The sequence below is a fragment of the Talpa occidentalis genome, unplaced genomic scaffold (assembly GCF_014898055.3).
Source record: "Talpa occidentalis isolate TD23 unplaced genomic scaffold, MPIMG_talOcc4v2.1 talOcc4.17, whole genome shotgun sequence".
Taxonomy (NCBI): Eukaryota; Metazoa; Chordata; class Mammalia; order Eulipotyphla; family Talpidae; genus Talpa; species Talpa occidentalis.
Genome location: NW_023601754.1, coordinates 2,004,882 through 2,022,169, shown reverse-complemented (window position 1 = coordinate 2,022,169; position 17,288 = coordinate 2,004,882). Strand labels below are relative to the sequence as shown.

General features: G+C 56.2%; 2 protein-coding genes across 3 annotated transcripts in view; one reads left to right on the top strand and one right to left on the bottom strand.

Moving 5' to 3' along the window:
* The window catches only part of BRD7 (bromodomain containing 7), a 32,298-nt gene extending 31,152 nt beyond the window's left edge, over window positions 1-1,146 (top strand). For both annotated transcript variants that reach the window (XM_037515770.2, XM_037515769.2), the window contains exons 15-17: window positions 263-406; window positions 597-740; window positions 973-1,146. In XM_037515770.2, the coding sequence (XP_037371667.1) occupies window positions 263-406; window positions 597-740; window positions 973-1,028 (344 nt within the window). In that variant the 3' untranslated portion in view covers window positions 1,029-1,146. The remainder of the gene's footprint in view (window positions 1-262; window positions 407-596; window positions 741-972) is intronic.
* Window positions 1,147-5,056: 3,910 nt separating this feature from the next.
* Window positions 5,057-12,712, bottom strand: CIBAR2 (CBY1 interacting BAR domain containing 2). The gene is made up of 9 exons (XM_037515768.2): window positions 12,603-12,712; window positions 11,633-11,867; window positions 11,082-11,150; window positions 10,898-10,999; window positions 10,775-10,780; window positions 9,915-10,019; window positions 6,433-6,546; window positions 6,205-6,309; window positions 5,057-5,357 (listed from the first exon to the last, which is right to left on the bottom strand). Exons 1-9 carry the CDS (start codon window positions 12,620-12,622, stop codon window positions 5,241-5,243), a joined length of 873 nt encoding a protein of 290 aa, XP_037371665.1. The 5' UTR covers window positions 12,623-12,712; the 3' UTR covers window positions 5,057-5,240.
* Between the last annotated feature and the right edge of the window lie 4,576 nt (window positions 12,713-17,288).

The window sequence follows — 17,288 nt, the reverse complement described above, 5'->3', positions numbered from 1 at the left end:
AAGCGTGATGGAAACGTGATGATGGCGGCTGTTAGGGTCAGTGTCGCAGCAAAGATTAACCTGGCCATTCACCCAGGGAGATCTCAGCGGCCACACTTAAATGAGTGATAAAGCACGTCTGTGGTGCTGTTTCATGTGGGGGTGTTCTCCTTGGAGAAGACTATCCAATAAATAGCAAAAATCCTAGCACATATGACTCAGTTTACTGCGCAGGCTCAGACACAAGCATGTTATGCTCCGTGGTCTTTTTCTCACCTCGCAGAAGCTGAAGTGTTCCAGAGGAAACTTGATGAAACCACCAGGTTGCTCAGGGAGCTCCAGGAAGCCCAGAACGAGCGGCTGAGCACCAGGCCCCCACCCAACATGATCTGTCTCTTGGGCCCCTCGTACAGAGAAATGCATCTTGGTATGTTGCGTCTCCATAAGAGAAGAATTGGGGTGCTTAAAGGAAAAACCTTGTGAGCGGTAGTACTGGAGGGAAGACCATCAACGGCTTATTTTTTGTGTTATTTATTGTTTCTTTGATTTATTTTTATTACCTAAAGTTAGGACCACATTTCAATACGTGGAACTGTTTGTGATTTTCTTCTTTCTAGCTGAACAAGTCACCAATAATCTTAAAGAACTTGCACAGCAAGTAACACCAGGGGACATCGTGAGCATGCATGGGGTGCGGAAGGCGCTGGGGATTTCCTTTCCCTCCCCTGTCGTAGAAAACAACTTCGTGGATTTAACAGCAGGTATGTGCCAGGGGCCCCAGGAGATGGGGCATTGTGAGTCAAGGGACTGTCCATGCTCCCCATGCAAGAAACATTTGACAGTTTCTCTTTATGTTTCAAATAAGCTTCCTTTGGTTTTTATCCATTTGCCTAAAGAATAAAGATTTTTACATGCTTGCCAAAATAATTTTAAAAGCTACAGTGGTAACTGTGCACCTTTAACCCAAATGAAGTGCTATCTCTTTCCTTTCAGATTTTGAAGAACCTAAAAAGACTGATGTGGTTAAGTGTGGACCTGTTGGGATTTGAAGCTAAACGGCATTTGATTACATATTATGTATATATTTTTTTTCATTCTAAACTTGGAAATGCTTTTCAGAAGATATTAAATATTTGTAAATTGTGTTTTTAATTAAACTTTGGAACAATTAATTGCAGTATTCCAGAGATTTGCCTTCTATTAGGGAATGTCATCTCCCTCCAAAGCCTGGACGAGCAGCTGCGAGGGGTGCCTGGTGGCCAGCAGGTACACTCGGGAGCTGCCAGCATATAGGAGGGGCCCCTCCTGTGTGCACAGGGACATCCTAGGAACCCAGGGCATGGGACTCAGGGCAAGGAGTGCTCCCTTGTTCTGGAGACAGAGTACAGCCCCAGCAGGGCGAGCGTGCAAGACCAGGCACTCTGAAGGCCACTGGGCAGATCCTGCCATCTGTCCTCCAGGGCCAGTGAGCCAGAGGGTGCGCAAACCCAGTCACATTCCTAAGAGCTCTTGCCTCGAGAGCGGGACAGTGGAAGCTGCAGCTCTGTGTGTCCTTACCTTTGTTACAAGTTTAGCACATTGATCGGTGTCCAAGGGGCACCTTCATATGCAGATCACTTCTGCCATGTGCACTCTTGAGCGTGCACACCACAGCACTGACCACCTCGTTTATACAATGAAATGGAGCAACTACGATTTTCCTGTTAGTGAAAGAAAAAAACGTGGACTGAGCTCTTAAATGACAAAGAGTATTCTGATACCTGAGTTCTGTACCCAAATCCAATCCTGGGGTATGCCTGCTAAGCAGTGAACCCACAAAGGCAGTATCGCCTGCTCTGTCCATGTCCCTCTCTGGAGCAGAAGCCACTGCATCTACACTCACCTCTCCAGGCCCAGCAGATGCTGGGGTTCACGGGTGCAAATTGGAGGCTGTAGACCCAAGGCGTATTTTTCCACAGACTGTTAGAGTGGTTAGTTGAGCTCTGGGAGCACTGAGTTCACAGCCCGGAGGAATTTTAAGGGGCATTGTCTAGCCCACCAGAGGTGGGGCCTCCCTAGGCAGACCAGGCCCTCCTGGGAGCCACAGCAGCTGCCTCGTTGGTTTCTCAGAAAGGAGTCAGATGGGCATGTGGTGACAGCAACTCTAATAGCAAGTGACCTGAAACTTTAGCCGCCAGGCAGCAAGCAGTTTGCCCACCACCCTGGGCAGCATGGGGGGTAAAGGGAGAAGGTAGGGGCACTGAGGAAGGTAGCCAGCTGATGGTCTCAGGCTAGTCATATTTCTCAACTTGACATCAGAAGCTGCTGGGTGGGGAGCCCCGAGGCCTTCTTTTCTGATAAAGCCTTTATTGTTTAGAACTCTGGGAGGTGTTTGCCATGAAGAGCCTACAGCTGAGTTTCAGGGTAAAGGGACTGGCAGTGCCCCTCAATGACTGACATGCAGTGCTGGATGGACCCTGGCAGAACTGTTCACCAGACCAGACTTCCCAGTGTATCGTAACCCACACGTGTCTGGCAACAGAAATGTGCTGGTCACAGGATAACGGGGGGATGAATTATTTTAGATTGTTCACACCCAGAGTGCACACACTAGACCACCCCACGGAGCCTCAGGCAGGGCTCATTCTGTGCCTTGGTCTCCCTTACCATTCTTGGGCCTGTGTCTGATACAGTGCAGTGTTGAAGGTGGGGGGGAGGGTGACACTCTGCTCTGTACCCTGGCATCCTGCTGCAGGCCTGTGTCCCCAAGTTGTCCAGCATGAGCTCTGAGCAGACCCAACTCCCTGCAAGGGTTGTAAGTGGGGGCCTTGTTCTCAGGATTGGAAAGGAAACACTCATTTTCAGGAGAGTCAGGGCGCCATGGGATGACCCCTCTCCTGACCCTCCCACATACCCACCTCCCTCAGTATGTCTGGGAGAACCCGGATCCTGGCTCCACCTGCAGACTGGGGTTTTGACAAGAAGAGTCAGACTGGAGCCCCACCTGAGTGGCCCTGCCGGGGTCTGCACTTGAACTAGGAAGAGGGCTGCTGCGGTAAATCCCTCTGGCCTGCAGCCAGTTCTCCAGTAGGGCCTGGCTGTTCCCTCCTTGTTCTAGAGGTGGTGCTGGCGGAAATGGCAGAGAGGCACACCACCATGGGGAGGGTTCCCTGCTGCCCAACACTGGAGGCGTCAGTGTGGCTCAGTTCTGCTCCCTGCATCTTGGAGTGGGGACGATCCTCAGGCAAGCCTGGGCCATTGATTTCTGTGGCCACCGTGTAAGACAAGTCAAGCATTTGAACAACTGTAAATGCTAGAAATTGCAACGACGGGCATGTATTTATTCACTTAGAATAGGACCCACGGTTACTGCCTGGTAATGAATCATGGATTGTGTGGGGCTTTCAGCAATGTTCACACTTGTGTGCTCTGATTTCTCCTGCACCCAGTCCTTCCTGGACCTAAACCTGCCTGCGTCGCATCCTGGCGTGGCCTTTGGTGTCCAGAAGTCCAGTTCTGAGGCATGGGCTCCTGAGCCATGCAGTTGTGGCCCCACTAGGTCATGTGCTAAAACTATGTTTTGAGGTGGAGGAAGTTTCTAGGCTCAGCCCTCAGAACAGTGCTAAATCAAAGCTGTGTCCTGGTGCAGAAGGAATCTGTCTCCTGCACCTGCGATTGTCAGAAGGTGGGAACTGAAATAAATTATCTTTCAAAGAAAAAAAAGTCAGTCTGTCATTTCTGTTTTCACAGGTCTGTGACTGCTTTTTCTGGAATTGGCAATTATCGAGTGACATCAGTGGCTTTTCTAAGGTCAAAGTGCTGACGTCCCCCACAGGGGCTGGGCAACTGGCTTCTGTGCACATGAGTGTCTCGTGGGAAACTCTGGAAGGGCAGCTGTAGGTCGAGGGCCCTGAGTGGTCCCATGCCCCTGGAAGCGGGGTGGGTACAGGGAATGGCCCCGACTCGGCTGGATCCCAGCCCCAGCCTCCAGGATGTCTCAAAACCCTTCCAGCTGGAATCAGAAGCCTGCTTTTCCTGAACTGAAGCTGCCTTGCCTCTTGAACTTGGGGGATCTGGGGTAATTGGGGAGCCTGATTATAGCTCCTGCCTCACAAAACAGCTCACATTTAATCAGCACCAACTGTGTGCCAGGCACCAGGGGGCCCAGGAACAAAGAGTAAGTAAGGTCATTGCCATCAGAAACTGTAAGGGGGACAGGTGCGGCTGAGGCTGAAACATACATTTGTGTGTGTGCACATATATATGCTTGTGGAAAAGAGAGAAAGTATGTAGATGTGACTGTCATGCCCAATTTAGTCTGTGACATGTGACTTTGTTACTCAGTAGACAGAAAAAACAGGTATTAGCTATTTGTGGATTATCCTCCCTGGTGGAATCCCAGTGGATTCCAGCACCTTCCCTGAGGAGGTGCTGCAGAACAGGATTGGGGCAATTCAGATCACTGTGCTGAGGACACTAATCCTGCCGTGACCCCTTGTGGCAGATACTGTGTTCCCCACTTTGCTGATGAGGACATCATGGTGACTGCATCTTCCTCCACCTTCCCCACACCTCTACCTCCCTAGGTTTTTGCTGTCTCCTCCTCCAAAGTCATCCCTATACAGCAAGACCTGATGTCTGGGTGTTGTGTGTTGAAGTCCTAACTCCCAGCAGCTCAGAACATGACCTTATTTGGAGCCAGCCTTTGCAGATGTAGTGTGTAAGGATGAGGTCACCAGGGTGGAGTCCTCCTGCATGACTCTCTTCTTGCAAACTAGGGGATTTGGACTCACTCACAGTGAGGACACCGTGTGAAGGGAAGGCCAGGATGGTGATGCTGCTACAAAGCAAGGAATCCAAAGATGCCAGCAGGCCACGGGGCTGGAAGAGGGGCCTGGGCAGACCCTGCCTCAGCCCATAAGGGATCCCTACTGCCACCCTGACCAGACTTCTCCCACGCACGGGAGAGATGATTCTGTGGCTTAAGGCTGACCTGGGAGACTGACCCCCAGCTCTCAATATTAACATGGTGTAACACCCCGGGGTCCCCACCACGAGGTAGGAAAGCAAAGCAGCAAGATTGGGGTCAGGGGTCCCACATTTATTGAACACCTACTATGCACCAGGCACATTGATCTGCAACACTACCCGGGAGGTGAGTGGTGTTAAGCCTTTTGTACAGATGAGGAAACTGAGACTCAGGGGACACGTGTAGTGGGGCACAGCAGAGCTCTCCAAGCGTCCTGTGTTGACCCCGCTTCTCCCACTGTTCAGAAGACATCCTATTGATGGAGTCCCTGCCCCTGTACCCTCAGGTCCTCCACGGGGTCCTCCTCAGCAGAGTCATCCTCGCTGGCCTCCTCCTCCTTCCTCTGGCTCTGCGTGGTGCTCTGAGCACTCTGAAAGGAATCATCAGCACAGCAACAACATCGATGCCAGTAACAGTAATGGTGCCACCATAGTAATATTATTTCTTAAGTGCTTCTCATAGATTCATTCACTGAACATCACAAGCCTTTGAGGGGGTTACTTTATTAGCCCCCCTCTGCAGGTGAGACACCTAAGGCACAGGTAGGTTAAAGACCTTTGCCAAGATCACAAAGCTTGGGTTTGGACCCTGGTATTCAGGCTGGGGTCCAATTCTCCTCCAGAGAATTGTCCAGAAAGCCAGGAAATCCAGGCCACCCCTGCCTCCCCCACTGCACACACCACAGGCCAGCTCCCCATTCATGCCCCACTCACTGAGTGACAACCTGGCCTGACTGGCCCGAGGCTGCTTAGTTTTATTTACCCAGCGGGGCTCAACACCCAAGGGCTCTCTGCAGAAACATAATGTGCCTGATTCCCAGCCTCGCTGGGTGATGTGTTATATATAAAACACCACATTGCTGTGCTGAAATCCTTGGAATTCTTGACTTTTGGAGCTGGGAGGCAAAGCCTTCCACTGCATGCCTGGAAACAGCACAGGGGGCCTCCAGGGGATGCTCCTCCATAGGGAGCCACCCCCCAAACCCGCTGGGATATTGGGATATTTGGTTTATTGATTCCAGTTGAGGCAAAGTCTGCGTCAGGCCAGGGCAGCCCTCCCAGGTCGAGCCTCCTAGGTTGAGCCCTCTCCTCAGCACCCCATTCCAGGTCCAGGCTCTCAGCGACCCCTGCCTCTGGACTGCTGCAGCCAACTCCCCAGTCACCACCCTCTGTGCCAGCCGACACCCCCACCCCCACCCCACCGCCCCCAGGGCTCACCTGGCTGACGAGAAACCACGGGGCAGCCGGGGGTGGGCTGGTGCCGCGGAGTGGCCGGGCAGTGTCAGGCTGCCCACAAACATTCCGAGTCTTGGCTCTAAAGTCCTGGAGGGGCGGGGGGACAGGGTGGATGGAGGGATCAGGACAGGTGTGGAAGAAGTGTCATGGGAGGGAAGGTGGGACAAGGCCAGATCCGCCCTCACCCCAAAGAGAACAGGAATGCCCCACCTCCAGATCTCTCTCTAGGTCATAGTTCTCCAGCGTCTGGAAGGCACTGGAATACACCTCCACAGCCTTGGCATGAAAGACCATCTCAATGGTGACGAAGTCCAAAAATATTGTCTACGGAGAGGGAAGCCCAAGTTACATCCCCACACAGAGGCGGGTTTGGACCCTGACATTCAGGCTGGGGAGAGTCCTGGGATGGCCAGGATTCACTCAAAGGGGAGTCCTGGGGTGGCCGGGATGGTGGGCAAACTGGTATGTGGGAGGTGAGGACGGAAGGAGGCCTAGGTCAGTATGCTACATAATTTGAGCAGATACTGTATTCCCATGCAAAGCTGCCTGCACAGGGGTTGTTCTAGAAATGTTCAAGACTCAGTGAGGGGGGAGCATTTTCTTAGCTCTGACCCCTGGGCTCTTTAGCACCATCTGCTTCTTTCACTCCCAGGACAGGTGTTCACAGTTTGATGGCTGCAAAACCTCAGTCTGTCACCCATGGGCTGTGAGTGAATCTTTTGAGAGAAGTGTGTGTTGGGGTGAGCCATTGCTTAGCCCAGAGGCCCCACAGCACAATTTAGTGATAGAGATGTTGGCTGCTCTAGATCTGATGGTTTGTCTTGGCCCAGCACAGCAAGCTCTTCCAGATTAATACTGCTTGTCTGGTCCCAGAGGGTCTCCTGCTGTGTGCTGGGCCTAGCACAAGCTCCCACTGTGTGCAGGGACTACCATAAGCTCCTACTGTGTGCAGGGCTGTAGGGTAAGGTAAAAGTATCAGGCTTTTCTGCCCTCCCGCTATTAGGATAGATGACGGAACCCTGCGGTCCTGAATGCATGCCTGATGGCGGGCACCTGGAGTAGGGTGTGGGCATAGGTAGATGGGATTCACCTGTGCTAAGACTGGGCTTTTAAGGGTGGCGTCATGGGATGCCAGTAGAAGCAGAAGCAGAACAAAAGGAAGAGCAGAGAGAATGTGAGAGGCTGGAGAGCCAAGAGTGAGGACTTGCTGGGGCTGGGAGGCCTGCCAGCCTCCCGGCCCCCCAGCACCCCTGCCAGCTGTGTGTCTGGCAAATCCCAATAAAAGCCTGAAAACCGGGCCTCCCTGGTGGCGCAGCGGTTGAGCGCTGGGTTGCGAAGCTGCCCGCAGCCTCTGCAGCACTGGTTCGATCCCCGGCCGCCGGGCGAGGGTCCCACATGGTGCGCAGACCTCTCCTGCCGCCCGCTGCTCCCCTCAGCAGTGTACTTCGTCAGTCTGCCTGTTCTGTTCCCCGCTCTGGCTCTGGTGAATTCTCTCACCCTCCCGCTTCTGACTGTACCCAGTGCTTGTACAAATAAATAAATAAATCTTTAAAAAAAAAAAAAAAGCCTGAAAACCCACCCAGGACTCCCTCCTCCTTCACCCCATCTGCATAGAATCATAGAGAACCTGCACTGTGGCCCTTCCTGCCCCTTTTCAAGGGCCTGGCACAAACTCATACTGTGTGGGGGCCCTGGTGGAGGTGACAGCTTTGCTTTGCCCCAGCAGGACTCAGGCGTGGGGAGGGTGGGCAGGGGCCGGGAGGAAGGGGGTGGAGCCTGCAGTGTGGAAGCACAGCCCTTCAGGCAAGATGGGAAGCACCTGTGTGGGGCTCGGGCTCGGGGCTCGGAGGAAGGACCGTAGCAGCCTGCGAGGAGGAGGAAGGGGACAGGGGCCCAGGGCTGCAAAGACCTGCCTCCTGCCACCCCCGCCCCCCAGCACTGCTGGTAGCGACTGTGAAGAAGATGGGGGGCAAGGCCTCCTCCTGCCCCTCGCTGGCCTGAGGCCTGAAGTCTGCTCTCTGAGGCTTGGTCTTCCATCTGCACAAGCGCTGCCACTCGCACGGCGTGGATCTCGTCAGCGCGGCAGCCCTGGTCCCGTCACTCCTCAAGGAGCCCCCCTGGACCCCTGGGAGGAGACGCGGGGGCGCCCTCTGCCCCAGCTGCTGCCTTAGGTGCCCTCCAGGTGACTGGACGCGCCTCCAGCTCTGCCAGCACACGGTAGGAAAGCAAGGCTTGCCTTCTTTTCTAAGAGCCGTTTTGCAAATATGATCATTTTTCAGAAATGCGACCTAAAGGCCGCCGGTATTTTATCGCTTTGAAAATGTGGAGGGCTTGGGGGCTGGTTCGGGTCGGCGTCGCCTCCAATTTCACCCCAGAAGCTTAAAGGTCGCCCGTTCTAAACTGTGCGTCTGGCCCCGGAGCAGGAGCCTCGTCTGGCTCGAGGCCGCCCACGGGGCTCTGCTCGTCGGTGCTTGATTGCCGTCTGCTGGGGCCCTCGGCCGGTCTGCGTGAGCAAGCTTGAGTGCCAGCTGCCATTTGCAGTCATGAGTGCATTTGCCCGTTCGCTCATTCACCTCCCAAGTATTTACTGAGTACCAGCGAAGTGCCAGGCCCTGGACCTGGTGCCAGGACCCCACAGAGGAGGCTGCAGGCAGCCAGGGGCCTCGCTGTGCTGGCTGTGGTGCCCCCAGCCCCAGGCACTGAGTAGGAGTGTATTCACGGAGTGCTGGATTGGCAAGTGAATAACAGAGTGAGTTTGCCTCCCTGGGATAACTAACCCCCAGGAGCAGAGCTGAGCCTGCCCACGGGGGCCAGACGGCCTGAGGGTCCAGTGGTTTCCCTGGAGCAGGAGGAGGTGTTAACTCAGTGCACAGTGAGAACAGAGCTGTCTCAGCAGAGAGCACAGCCGTGCAAAGGCCCCCGAGGTCCAGAAGGGCTTGCTGCACTTGTGCGGGAGGGGCGTGTGCAAGACCAGGCTGCGGGGCTCACCTGGGGCTTGCAGAGGCTCAGGAAGGATTTGGCTTTTATCTGTAAGACCAGGGACCTGCAGGAGGGACGGATGGAGCCCCCTGTGTGAGGTTGTTCTTGGAATGTGCGTTGCATTTTGGAAAATAGCCTAGAGGGGCCAGGAATCTCCATGGTGAGCAGTCCCTGGGGACCCCAATTCCCTGGAACCCCCTGGCCAGAGCTGCGGCCCTGGGGTCAAGGTTCTGGTGGTGCTGGAGCCGGGGCAGGGGACAGAGGCAAGGGGGATGTCCTGGCTCTTCCTGGGGGTCCTGGTGTGGACAGACTCTGACAAGCTCTCTTGGTGGGGAGCTGGGCCTGGAGCTGAGGGGCAGGGCTACCGAGTGCTGGCTGCCAGGCGGGCCAGCTGGGCTGACAGCTGCCCCAGCAGCCGGTCTCCTGCCCCTGAGGCAGGGATTAGGCCAGGATTAACTGTGCCCGAGCCTGGCTCCCACAGTCATGTGGGCACTAGGCCACGCACATGCACACATGTCCGTACTCACGTCCATACCCGCATCCCGCATGTGTGCACACTCACAGCATGCTCATGTCTGACACACGCACATAGTGCCTACACACGCACACATACACAAGTACACATGTGCACGCCATGTGCATACAACCTCACAGTGGACACACACGCACTCGCGCATACACACACACACACACACCACACTGGCCACCCCTACCTGCAGGTCCTTCAGCTTCTGCTTCTGGAAGGCGTCCACCGTCTCCTCCAGCTGGCGGGTGGTGCGGCTGGCATCGACTGAGGCCCTTTGCACACTGGTCTCTGCCTTGAACAGGGGACATGGGAGTTTGAAGTGTTGGGGGTAATTTCATTCTGGATCATTCTCAACGCCCCTGCCCTTTGGGGCCGGCTCTCCTGTGTCAGCAGTGCCTCTTGCCAGTTTGATCATCAAAGGTGTGGCCTTGTGGCACCTTGACTAAAGGTGCAGGGACCGCCTGGGCAAACCTGCTTCTGGGCTATGTGACCTTGGACAAGTCTCTCAATGTCTCTGAGCTTTACCTGCCTTGCCTGTAACCTGGAGACAACAGGAAGACCAGCTCTGCAGGGCTGTTGTGAGAGTTAAACAGCTACTGTGCGCCCAGCCGCTCTGCCCCTTTGGTGATTACTAATCCCACGTGTGGATGGTGTTTGGGTGATTGACCCAGATAGGCTGACCCCACGCCAAGCCCCACATGAAGGACCTGGATCTTACAGGCACTGACTTCCGACTCTGCCACTTAACTTCCTGTGTGACCTTGGGCAAGTCACCTTATTCAGCCTCGGTGCCCCCTCCAGAAGTGCCCACCTAGTGAACAGGCAGCCCAGCAGGAAACGGCCCTGGAGGGAGTGGCTCGGCCAGCTGCTGCTTAGCACCCAGAGGGGCAGAACCAGGACCCCTGGCCCGCAGCCTCCCACTCTCCCTACACCTCCCACTCACCTGTCCTGGTCCACACACACCTGCCCAGGGGCAAGCTCACCTCACCGCCCTTTGCGAGGTGCTTCATTACCTGCATGCGGGTCAGGCCGACCTGTGGCACTCACCTGGGACTGCAGACCATGCTGTTAAGGAGCCCGGTGGACAGTATCCCTTTGGGGGCCCAAAGGGCTCTGTGACAAATGGCCACCCTCATCCCCGCCGCCCAGGCCCACTTCCCGGAAGGATACAATCATTTGTCTGTCTGAAGGTGACTTATGCCTCAGTTTCTCCAGTTTTTCCAGCTGTTTGATCTCGTTATTCTGGACACGTTTGAATTTCTTGATCTCTGCCTGCAGGCCAGGGAAAGACTGACTCCCAGGGACAAGCCCTGCTGCCCCCTCACTGTCCACCCTGCCATGCGGCCCCCCTCACCCGTGTCTGCTTTATCTGTGCCCCGTACAGTTTCAGGGGGTTGACGACCTTGGTCTCCAGTCTCTCCACCTGGGGGCACAGACACATAGAAAATGGGAACCGGCCGAGCCAGAGATGGGGGAGGCAGCCCAGCCTTGACTCTGTCTGTATACCCAGAGCTGCTGGGGGGCGGGAGGTCCCGGGGGGCCACTGAGTCTCAAGGCACATGAGCCAAGCTGACACTGAGTAAGTCCCCACTCTGCACCCAGCGCCATCTGGATCAGCAGGTAAAGGAGCGTCCCCACCCCACCGACATCTCCTCAAAGAGCCCATTGCCAGGTGCTCCAGGCCCCGCGCCCCCGTGTGAGTCCAGGAGTAGGTTCAGACCCGGGCCCAAGAACCTGCACTCTGACAGGTCCCAGGCGAGGTTACCCCCACCCCGGGGTAACCCCTGGCTAAGTTCCCTCCCCTGGGTAACTCGCCCTCCCTTTAGCCTGTGCGTCTCGGTGCCCACTTGACGGATGGGAGCAGGCCCAGGGCTTGCCCGTCCCGCCCGCTCCCCGGGCCCTCACCTCGGCCTGCCGGTAGTCCTGCACCTTGGCCAGGTCCTCCGCGAAGTTCTTCATGGCGGCCCGCATCTCAGGGTTCTCAGTGTTGGCAAAGTCCAGCAGCTGCTTGACCAGCCTGTCGGCCTTGTCCCGCAGCCGGGCCGTCTTGCGCGTGTAGGAGGCCAGCAGCGCGCAGAACTGGCCGAAGTACCTCTCGGCGTGGGTCACCGTGTCCTCCATCACCCGCACCTGGCTGTCCCTGGGGAGGCGGGGACAAGGGGCCGCTCAGGGGCAGGACAGGGGCCAAGCCGCCTGCCCCTCGCCCTCCTCCGGGCCCTGAGGGCGCTCAGCATCGGGGGGCAGGGCGGGCAGGGTCGGGAGACCGGCGGGCACCTATGAGCCTCAGCCTCCGAGCCCGGCCCTCCCCTGCTGACTCTGGAGCGAGGCCTGGGGCTCAGAGGAGTTCTCCATCAGCCCACCAGTCCCCCAAATTCCCCACTCTGCCTTTTCCCCAAGTGGTGGGACTCCTTTCCCTCTACTGAACCCTGAGGCTTTTAAAAACTCATAGACCCTTTGGGGAGGGAGCAAGCTGAGGGTTACAGGAAGGAGTAGGAAGCCCAGAGGGTCCCACAGACCCTCGCCCATCCCCCCTCAAGGGGCTGGACAGAGTGGGGTCCGAACGGCTCACAGAGGGGTGGTGCCCTCCAGGGTTTTGAGGCACGGCGAGGGAGTTTCCAGGTGGGGCCATCGGGGGAGGAGGGACAGACTCTGAATCTGGTGGCCACAGGGCCGCGGGCACAGATGCCAGATCTGCCACCCTCCCTGGCCGGAGTCCTGTCCTCCCCCAAGTTTGAGGTGTGGGTGGGAGAGCACCCTAATCACTGCCCCTCGCAGCAGTCTCAGCTGCCCCGTCTGCACCCCATGTGGTGTATCACATCCCCAAAGCCCCAGGTTCCCCCTCTGTGCCAGCTGAGGCCAGCACAGGGCCACTCACCTGGAGAGGACAATATTCATTGTGACAGGATGGCCGCTGTCCTGGGCTTGGGAACTGAGGACATGGCCCCAGGAGTCTCCCAGGTAGGGAAGAAGCAGGCAGCTGCGGGCTCCAGGGACGCTGCCACCTGGTTGCTGGGCAACGTGACCTCCCACAGCAGCTGGGGGAGGAGCCTCACTGGCAGCCTGGCAACCTCTCCCAGCCCTGCCCACCCAGGGGGCTAGAAGGCCTGGCGCTGCCCGGTATTGACCAGGGGGTCCCAGAGAGCCCCCTTTGTCAGATGGAGGTGCTGTGGGCCAGGCAGCACTGGGGGGCCCTGGAGGTGGCACCATTTGGATTTAGAGCTGTTGGCTGGGGTGCAGCCCTGGGCCCGCCTTGTTGATGGGTGCTGGGAGCTGGGGCTCCTCCTCTGGGAGGCTACCGCCCTTCCCCAGGGGTAGGGGCAAGCAAGTGCAGAGTAAACCTGGGGGCCTGGGCTCTGGGGCCGTGGCTCTGGGGCCTTGCAGTTGGATGGAGGGGGCAGGGCATCAGCCCACAGGAACATCGGATGCATTTTCACCACCGTTTTATTGTGCTCCCCCGCGCAGCAGACACTGCCTGCTCATTGTTAGCAGCATAGCACATGGCACAAAAGCAAATACAACAGCACCTTGGAACTGTGCCAGCTCAAGTACATCCTGCTGACTGTCAGGGCTGTCCCTCGAGGTGCCCCGCACTCTGCCGAGAGAGTAGAAACCTGGGGGTAATGGCAGTGCTGCGGAGGGGGCTCCGAGACCAACAAGAATAGCCCCGGACCCAGCGCCAGCCTGTTCACCTGAGTGTGTCTGGAGCTTTGTCCAGTGAAGCGCTTTGCTGGGTGAGCTGAAGTGCGCAGGGAAGCTGGGACTGTAGAGTCAGCTAAACTCAAGGTCAAGCCCCACCCCAGCCTGCTCTGAGAACTGGGGCAACTCTCCCCACCTCTCTGGGCACCTGCTGCTCCCCTGTACCGTGGGGTTGGCACAGTGTGTACTTCCTCAGTGTCAGCAGTTGTCAGTGCCTGGTGGGGTGGCAGGTGTCAGGGCACAGCCTAGACCCCCCTGTAGTCAAGCCCCAAATGGTGACACCCCCTTCCCACATTCTCTGTTTATCATGGACACGTTCTCTCCAGGGGGCCCTGGGCATGTGTCCCTGTGACTCCCCACATGGAGGCACTGAGTAGCCCTTGAGGCTTTGGTCCTCTTCGCTGTGTGAGGGTGGGGAGGGGTCTGTCCAGCAGCCATGGCTATTCCCGCATCACACTCCACTCACACCTCAGCGCTGCCACCAGGACCTCAGGCATCAGCTGGAGGTTACTGGAGGAGGTGGGCTCTGCTCTGATGGCAGGACCCTGGCAGGACGAGCAAACAGAAACACAGGGAAGGGTGCTGCAGCGCAGCTGGCCATATCCCAAGGGTGTGGCCACCAGCCCGGAACCTCCTTGAAGAGGTGGGGGAGCCTCACCTGAAGCCTCAGAGTGTGGCCTTGTGACTTCTGGAGTTTGGACTTCTGGCCTCCAGCCAGAAGAGGCTGAATCTTTGTGGGTTGAAGCCCCAGTTTTGTGGATATTTGTCACAGCAGCTCCAGGGCCCCCACCTGGGATCCCACAGCCTGTCTGGTCCCCCATAGCGGCCGGCTGTCCTGCCCAGCAGAATCTCCACATTCTTTAGTTTTCCACCCACCACCTCTCTTCTCCAGCTCAGAGCCTCCCTTTCCATTAGGACTGGCCTTTTCATGGCTGGTGCCTACCCCTTCTAAGGACCCCACTGGTTGCTCATTCCCTCATCACCAACCTTGCCAAGGGCTCCTTGGTGAACAGAGGTGCCAAAACAGAGGACGCCTCCCCTCAAGGCACCTTTGGTCCTGATCCCCAGGGCCTTCCCCTGGGATCTTTCTGGGTCCTTGGGCAGACAAGCCCATCTACTCTGGTCCTCCACCATGACCTGCTCCTTCAGGCTTCAGCACGAGCAGATCCCTCCTTGTTATGGAGACATTCCCTTTGTCCATTCTGTCTCCTCTCCTCTCCCCCTTCCTGTGTACTTTGCAAACCAGCAGACTTTCTTCTTATTGCCCCTTCCCCAGTCACCCCCATGTCACTACTCTGGTCCCCACCCTCTGCATCTTAACTCCTACCCCTGGAGGCTGCCCAGTTCCTGGCTTCCTCCTCTCCCCCTGGTGAGCCTGGGGTGGGGAGTGGAGAGGAGCCACTCCAGACCACACCTCCACTGAATCACTGCAAATACCCCACTGCTCAGGGATAGCCCCAGGAGGACACTGCTCCCATCCCAAAAACTCAAAATGGAATTTGGTGTCTCTGTAGTACCCCCAGACTTTCTCGACTCTGACCTTTCACAACTGTTTCACACTTGTCCTTGGGCCAGCAGTGCAAGCTTTGTCCTGTGCAGCCTTGCATCCCTCACTCCCTGCAATTTTGGAGAAAAGCTCTATTTATGCCCAGGCTCAAGTATATCTTTTTGTACAATGTCTCTCCCTCTCCCTTTGTCTCCGTCTCTGTCCAACTGCATTAATGACTCCTGCAGGCATTCTCACAGTAGTAGCAGCTAAAGTCTACAAGCCTACCAGGGACAACACTGCTCCAGCCGGGGCCTGAGCCATCATGTCTGTGTCACTCACTAGTCACCCTCAGAAGGGTGGGGTTCTCTTGTTTGTAAGCAGGAGTGGGAAGTCAGCAGCACAACATAATTTGCTGAAACTTTACTTTTAGATATAATCTTTTCCATTAACCAACCTTGAGGGTTTGTTTTCTGTATCAACTCAGGCGGGTTATGTTTTCCATTTACTTCATCAGACATGATTCTGTGTGCTGTGAAGATGTGTGGTGGAATTAGCAGCCCCAGTCTGTGGTTTTAAGTCAAGGAAACATTCTCCACAGCCTGAGTCTGGGTGAACCTCCCCAATCATGTGACAGCCTGCAACAGGAACTCAGGTTTTCTAAGATGTAGAAATTCTGCCTCCCACATGAGCTCCCAGCTCCCTTTGTAGATTGCAGTCTTCATTTCCTTAAAATAAATCTCCTGGTATATCCACTGGGTATGTTGTACTAAGAATGGGCAGACTGCAAACTGTCAGGTTCCAAGCCACTAGAGGATGGCACAGGCAGTTACAGGCAGAAGCCACTGGAAGGCAGTAGAGATCTGAACCTTTCTAAGACCCCAGTGGAGGGTGATGCAGTTACAGGCAGTGGCACCAGCACCCCCTCAAAGGCCCTGGAGGAAAGCAGTGCTGTTACAGGCAGTGACCACCAGAAGGCAGCAGAGACCTCAACTTTTCTAAGACCCTGCAGGAGGGTGTAGGCAGTTACAGGTGGTGGCCACCAGAGAGCAGCAGAGACACAAACCATTCTAAGGCCCTGCAGAAGGGGGGTGAAGTTATAGGCTGTGGCCACCAGAGGGCAGGAGAGACCCAAAATTTTCTAAGACCCTGGAGGACAGTGGTGCAGTTACAGGCATTGGCCACCGGAGGGCAGCAGAGACCTGAATGCTGCTGATACCCTGCAGGAGGGTGATGCAGTTACAGGTCGTGGCCACCGGAGGGCAGCAGAGACCTGAACTTTTCAGAGACCCTGCAGGAGGATGGTGCGATTACAGGCGGTGGCCACCGGAGGGCAGCAGAGACCCAAACCTTTCTAAGACCCTTGAGGAGGATGGTGCAGCTACAGGCAGTAGCCACCGGATGGCAGCAGAGACCTGAACTTTTCTAAGATCCTAAAGGAGGGCAATGCAGTTACAGGCAATGGCCACTGGAGGGCAACGGAGACCTAAGTTTTTCTGGCACCCTGAAGGAGGATTGTGCAATTGCAGGTAGTGGCCACTGGAGGGCAGCAGAGACACAAACCATTCTAAGGCCCTGCAGGAGAATGGTGCAATTACAGGTGGTGGCCACAGGAGGGCAGCAGAGACCTGAACTTTTCTAAGATTCTAGAGGAGGGCAATGCAGTTACAGGCAATGGCCACTGGAGGGCAACAGAGACCTAAGTTTTTCTGAGACCCTGCAGGAAGATTGTGCAATTGCAGGTATTGGCCACCGGAGGGCAGCAGAGACCCCCCCCCACCTTTCTAAGACCCTGGAGGAGGGCGGTGCAGTTACAGGCAGTGGCCACAGGAGGGCAGCAAACACCTGAACTTTTTCTGGGCCCCTAGAGGAGGAGGATGCAGTTATAGGTGGTGGCCACTGGAGGGCAGCAGAGACCTGAACTTTTCAGAGACCCTGCAGGAGGATGGTGTAATTACAGGCGGTGGCCACCGGAGGGCAGCAGAGACCCAAACCTTTCTAAGACCCTTGAGGAGGACGGCGCAGTTACAGGCGGTGGCCACCGGAGGGCAGCAGAGACCTGAACTTTTCTGGGACCCTGGAGGAGGCTACAGGCAGTTACAGGCAGTGACCATTGGAGAGCAGCAGAGACCGCCTAATGGACTATGATCAGGGAAGAGGGCCAGGAGGGCTGATGATCCCTGGGAAACACCAGAGGGTGTGCATTCCAGAAAAAAACCGCCTCGGGCAGAGCAGGAGCCAGAGCAGGGGTGGAAGAGAACCACTGGGGGCTTACTTCACCACTTACACACTTCGAGACTCTTGAAACACCACCTTCTATAGGGTCACACAGAAACCTCTAGTGGCTAGAGAGCAAGAGAAGCTAAGAGATGGGGGAGA

Coding starts and splice junctions, on each gene's coding strand:
- CIBAR2 (XM_037515768.2), bottom strand. CDS start 12,622: ATGAATATTGTCCTCTCCAG. Junction 11,868..12,602: donor ATGAATATTGTCCTCTCCAG/GTGAGTGGCCCT, acceptor CCGCCTCCCCAG/GGACAGCCAGGTGCGGGTGA. Junction 6,547..9,914: donor AGAAGCTGAAGGACCTGCAG/GTAGGGGTGGCC, acceptor CCCTCTCCGTAG/ACAATATTTTTGGACTTCGT.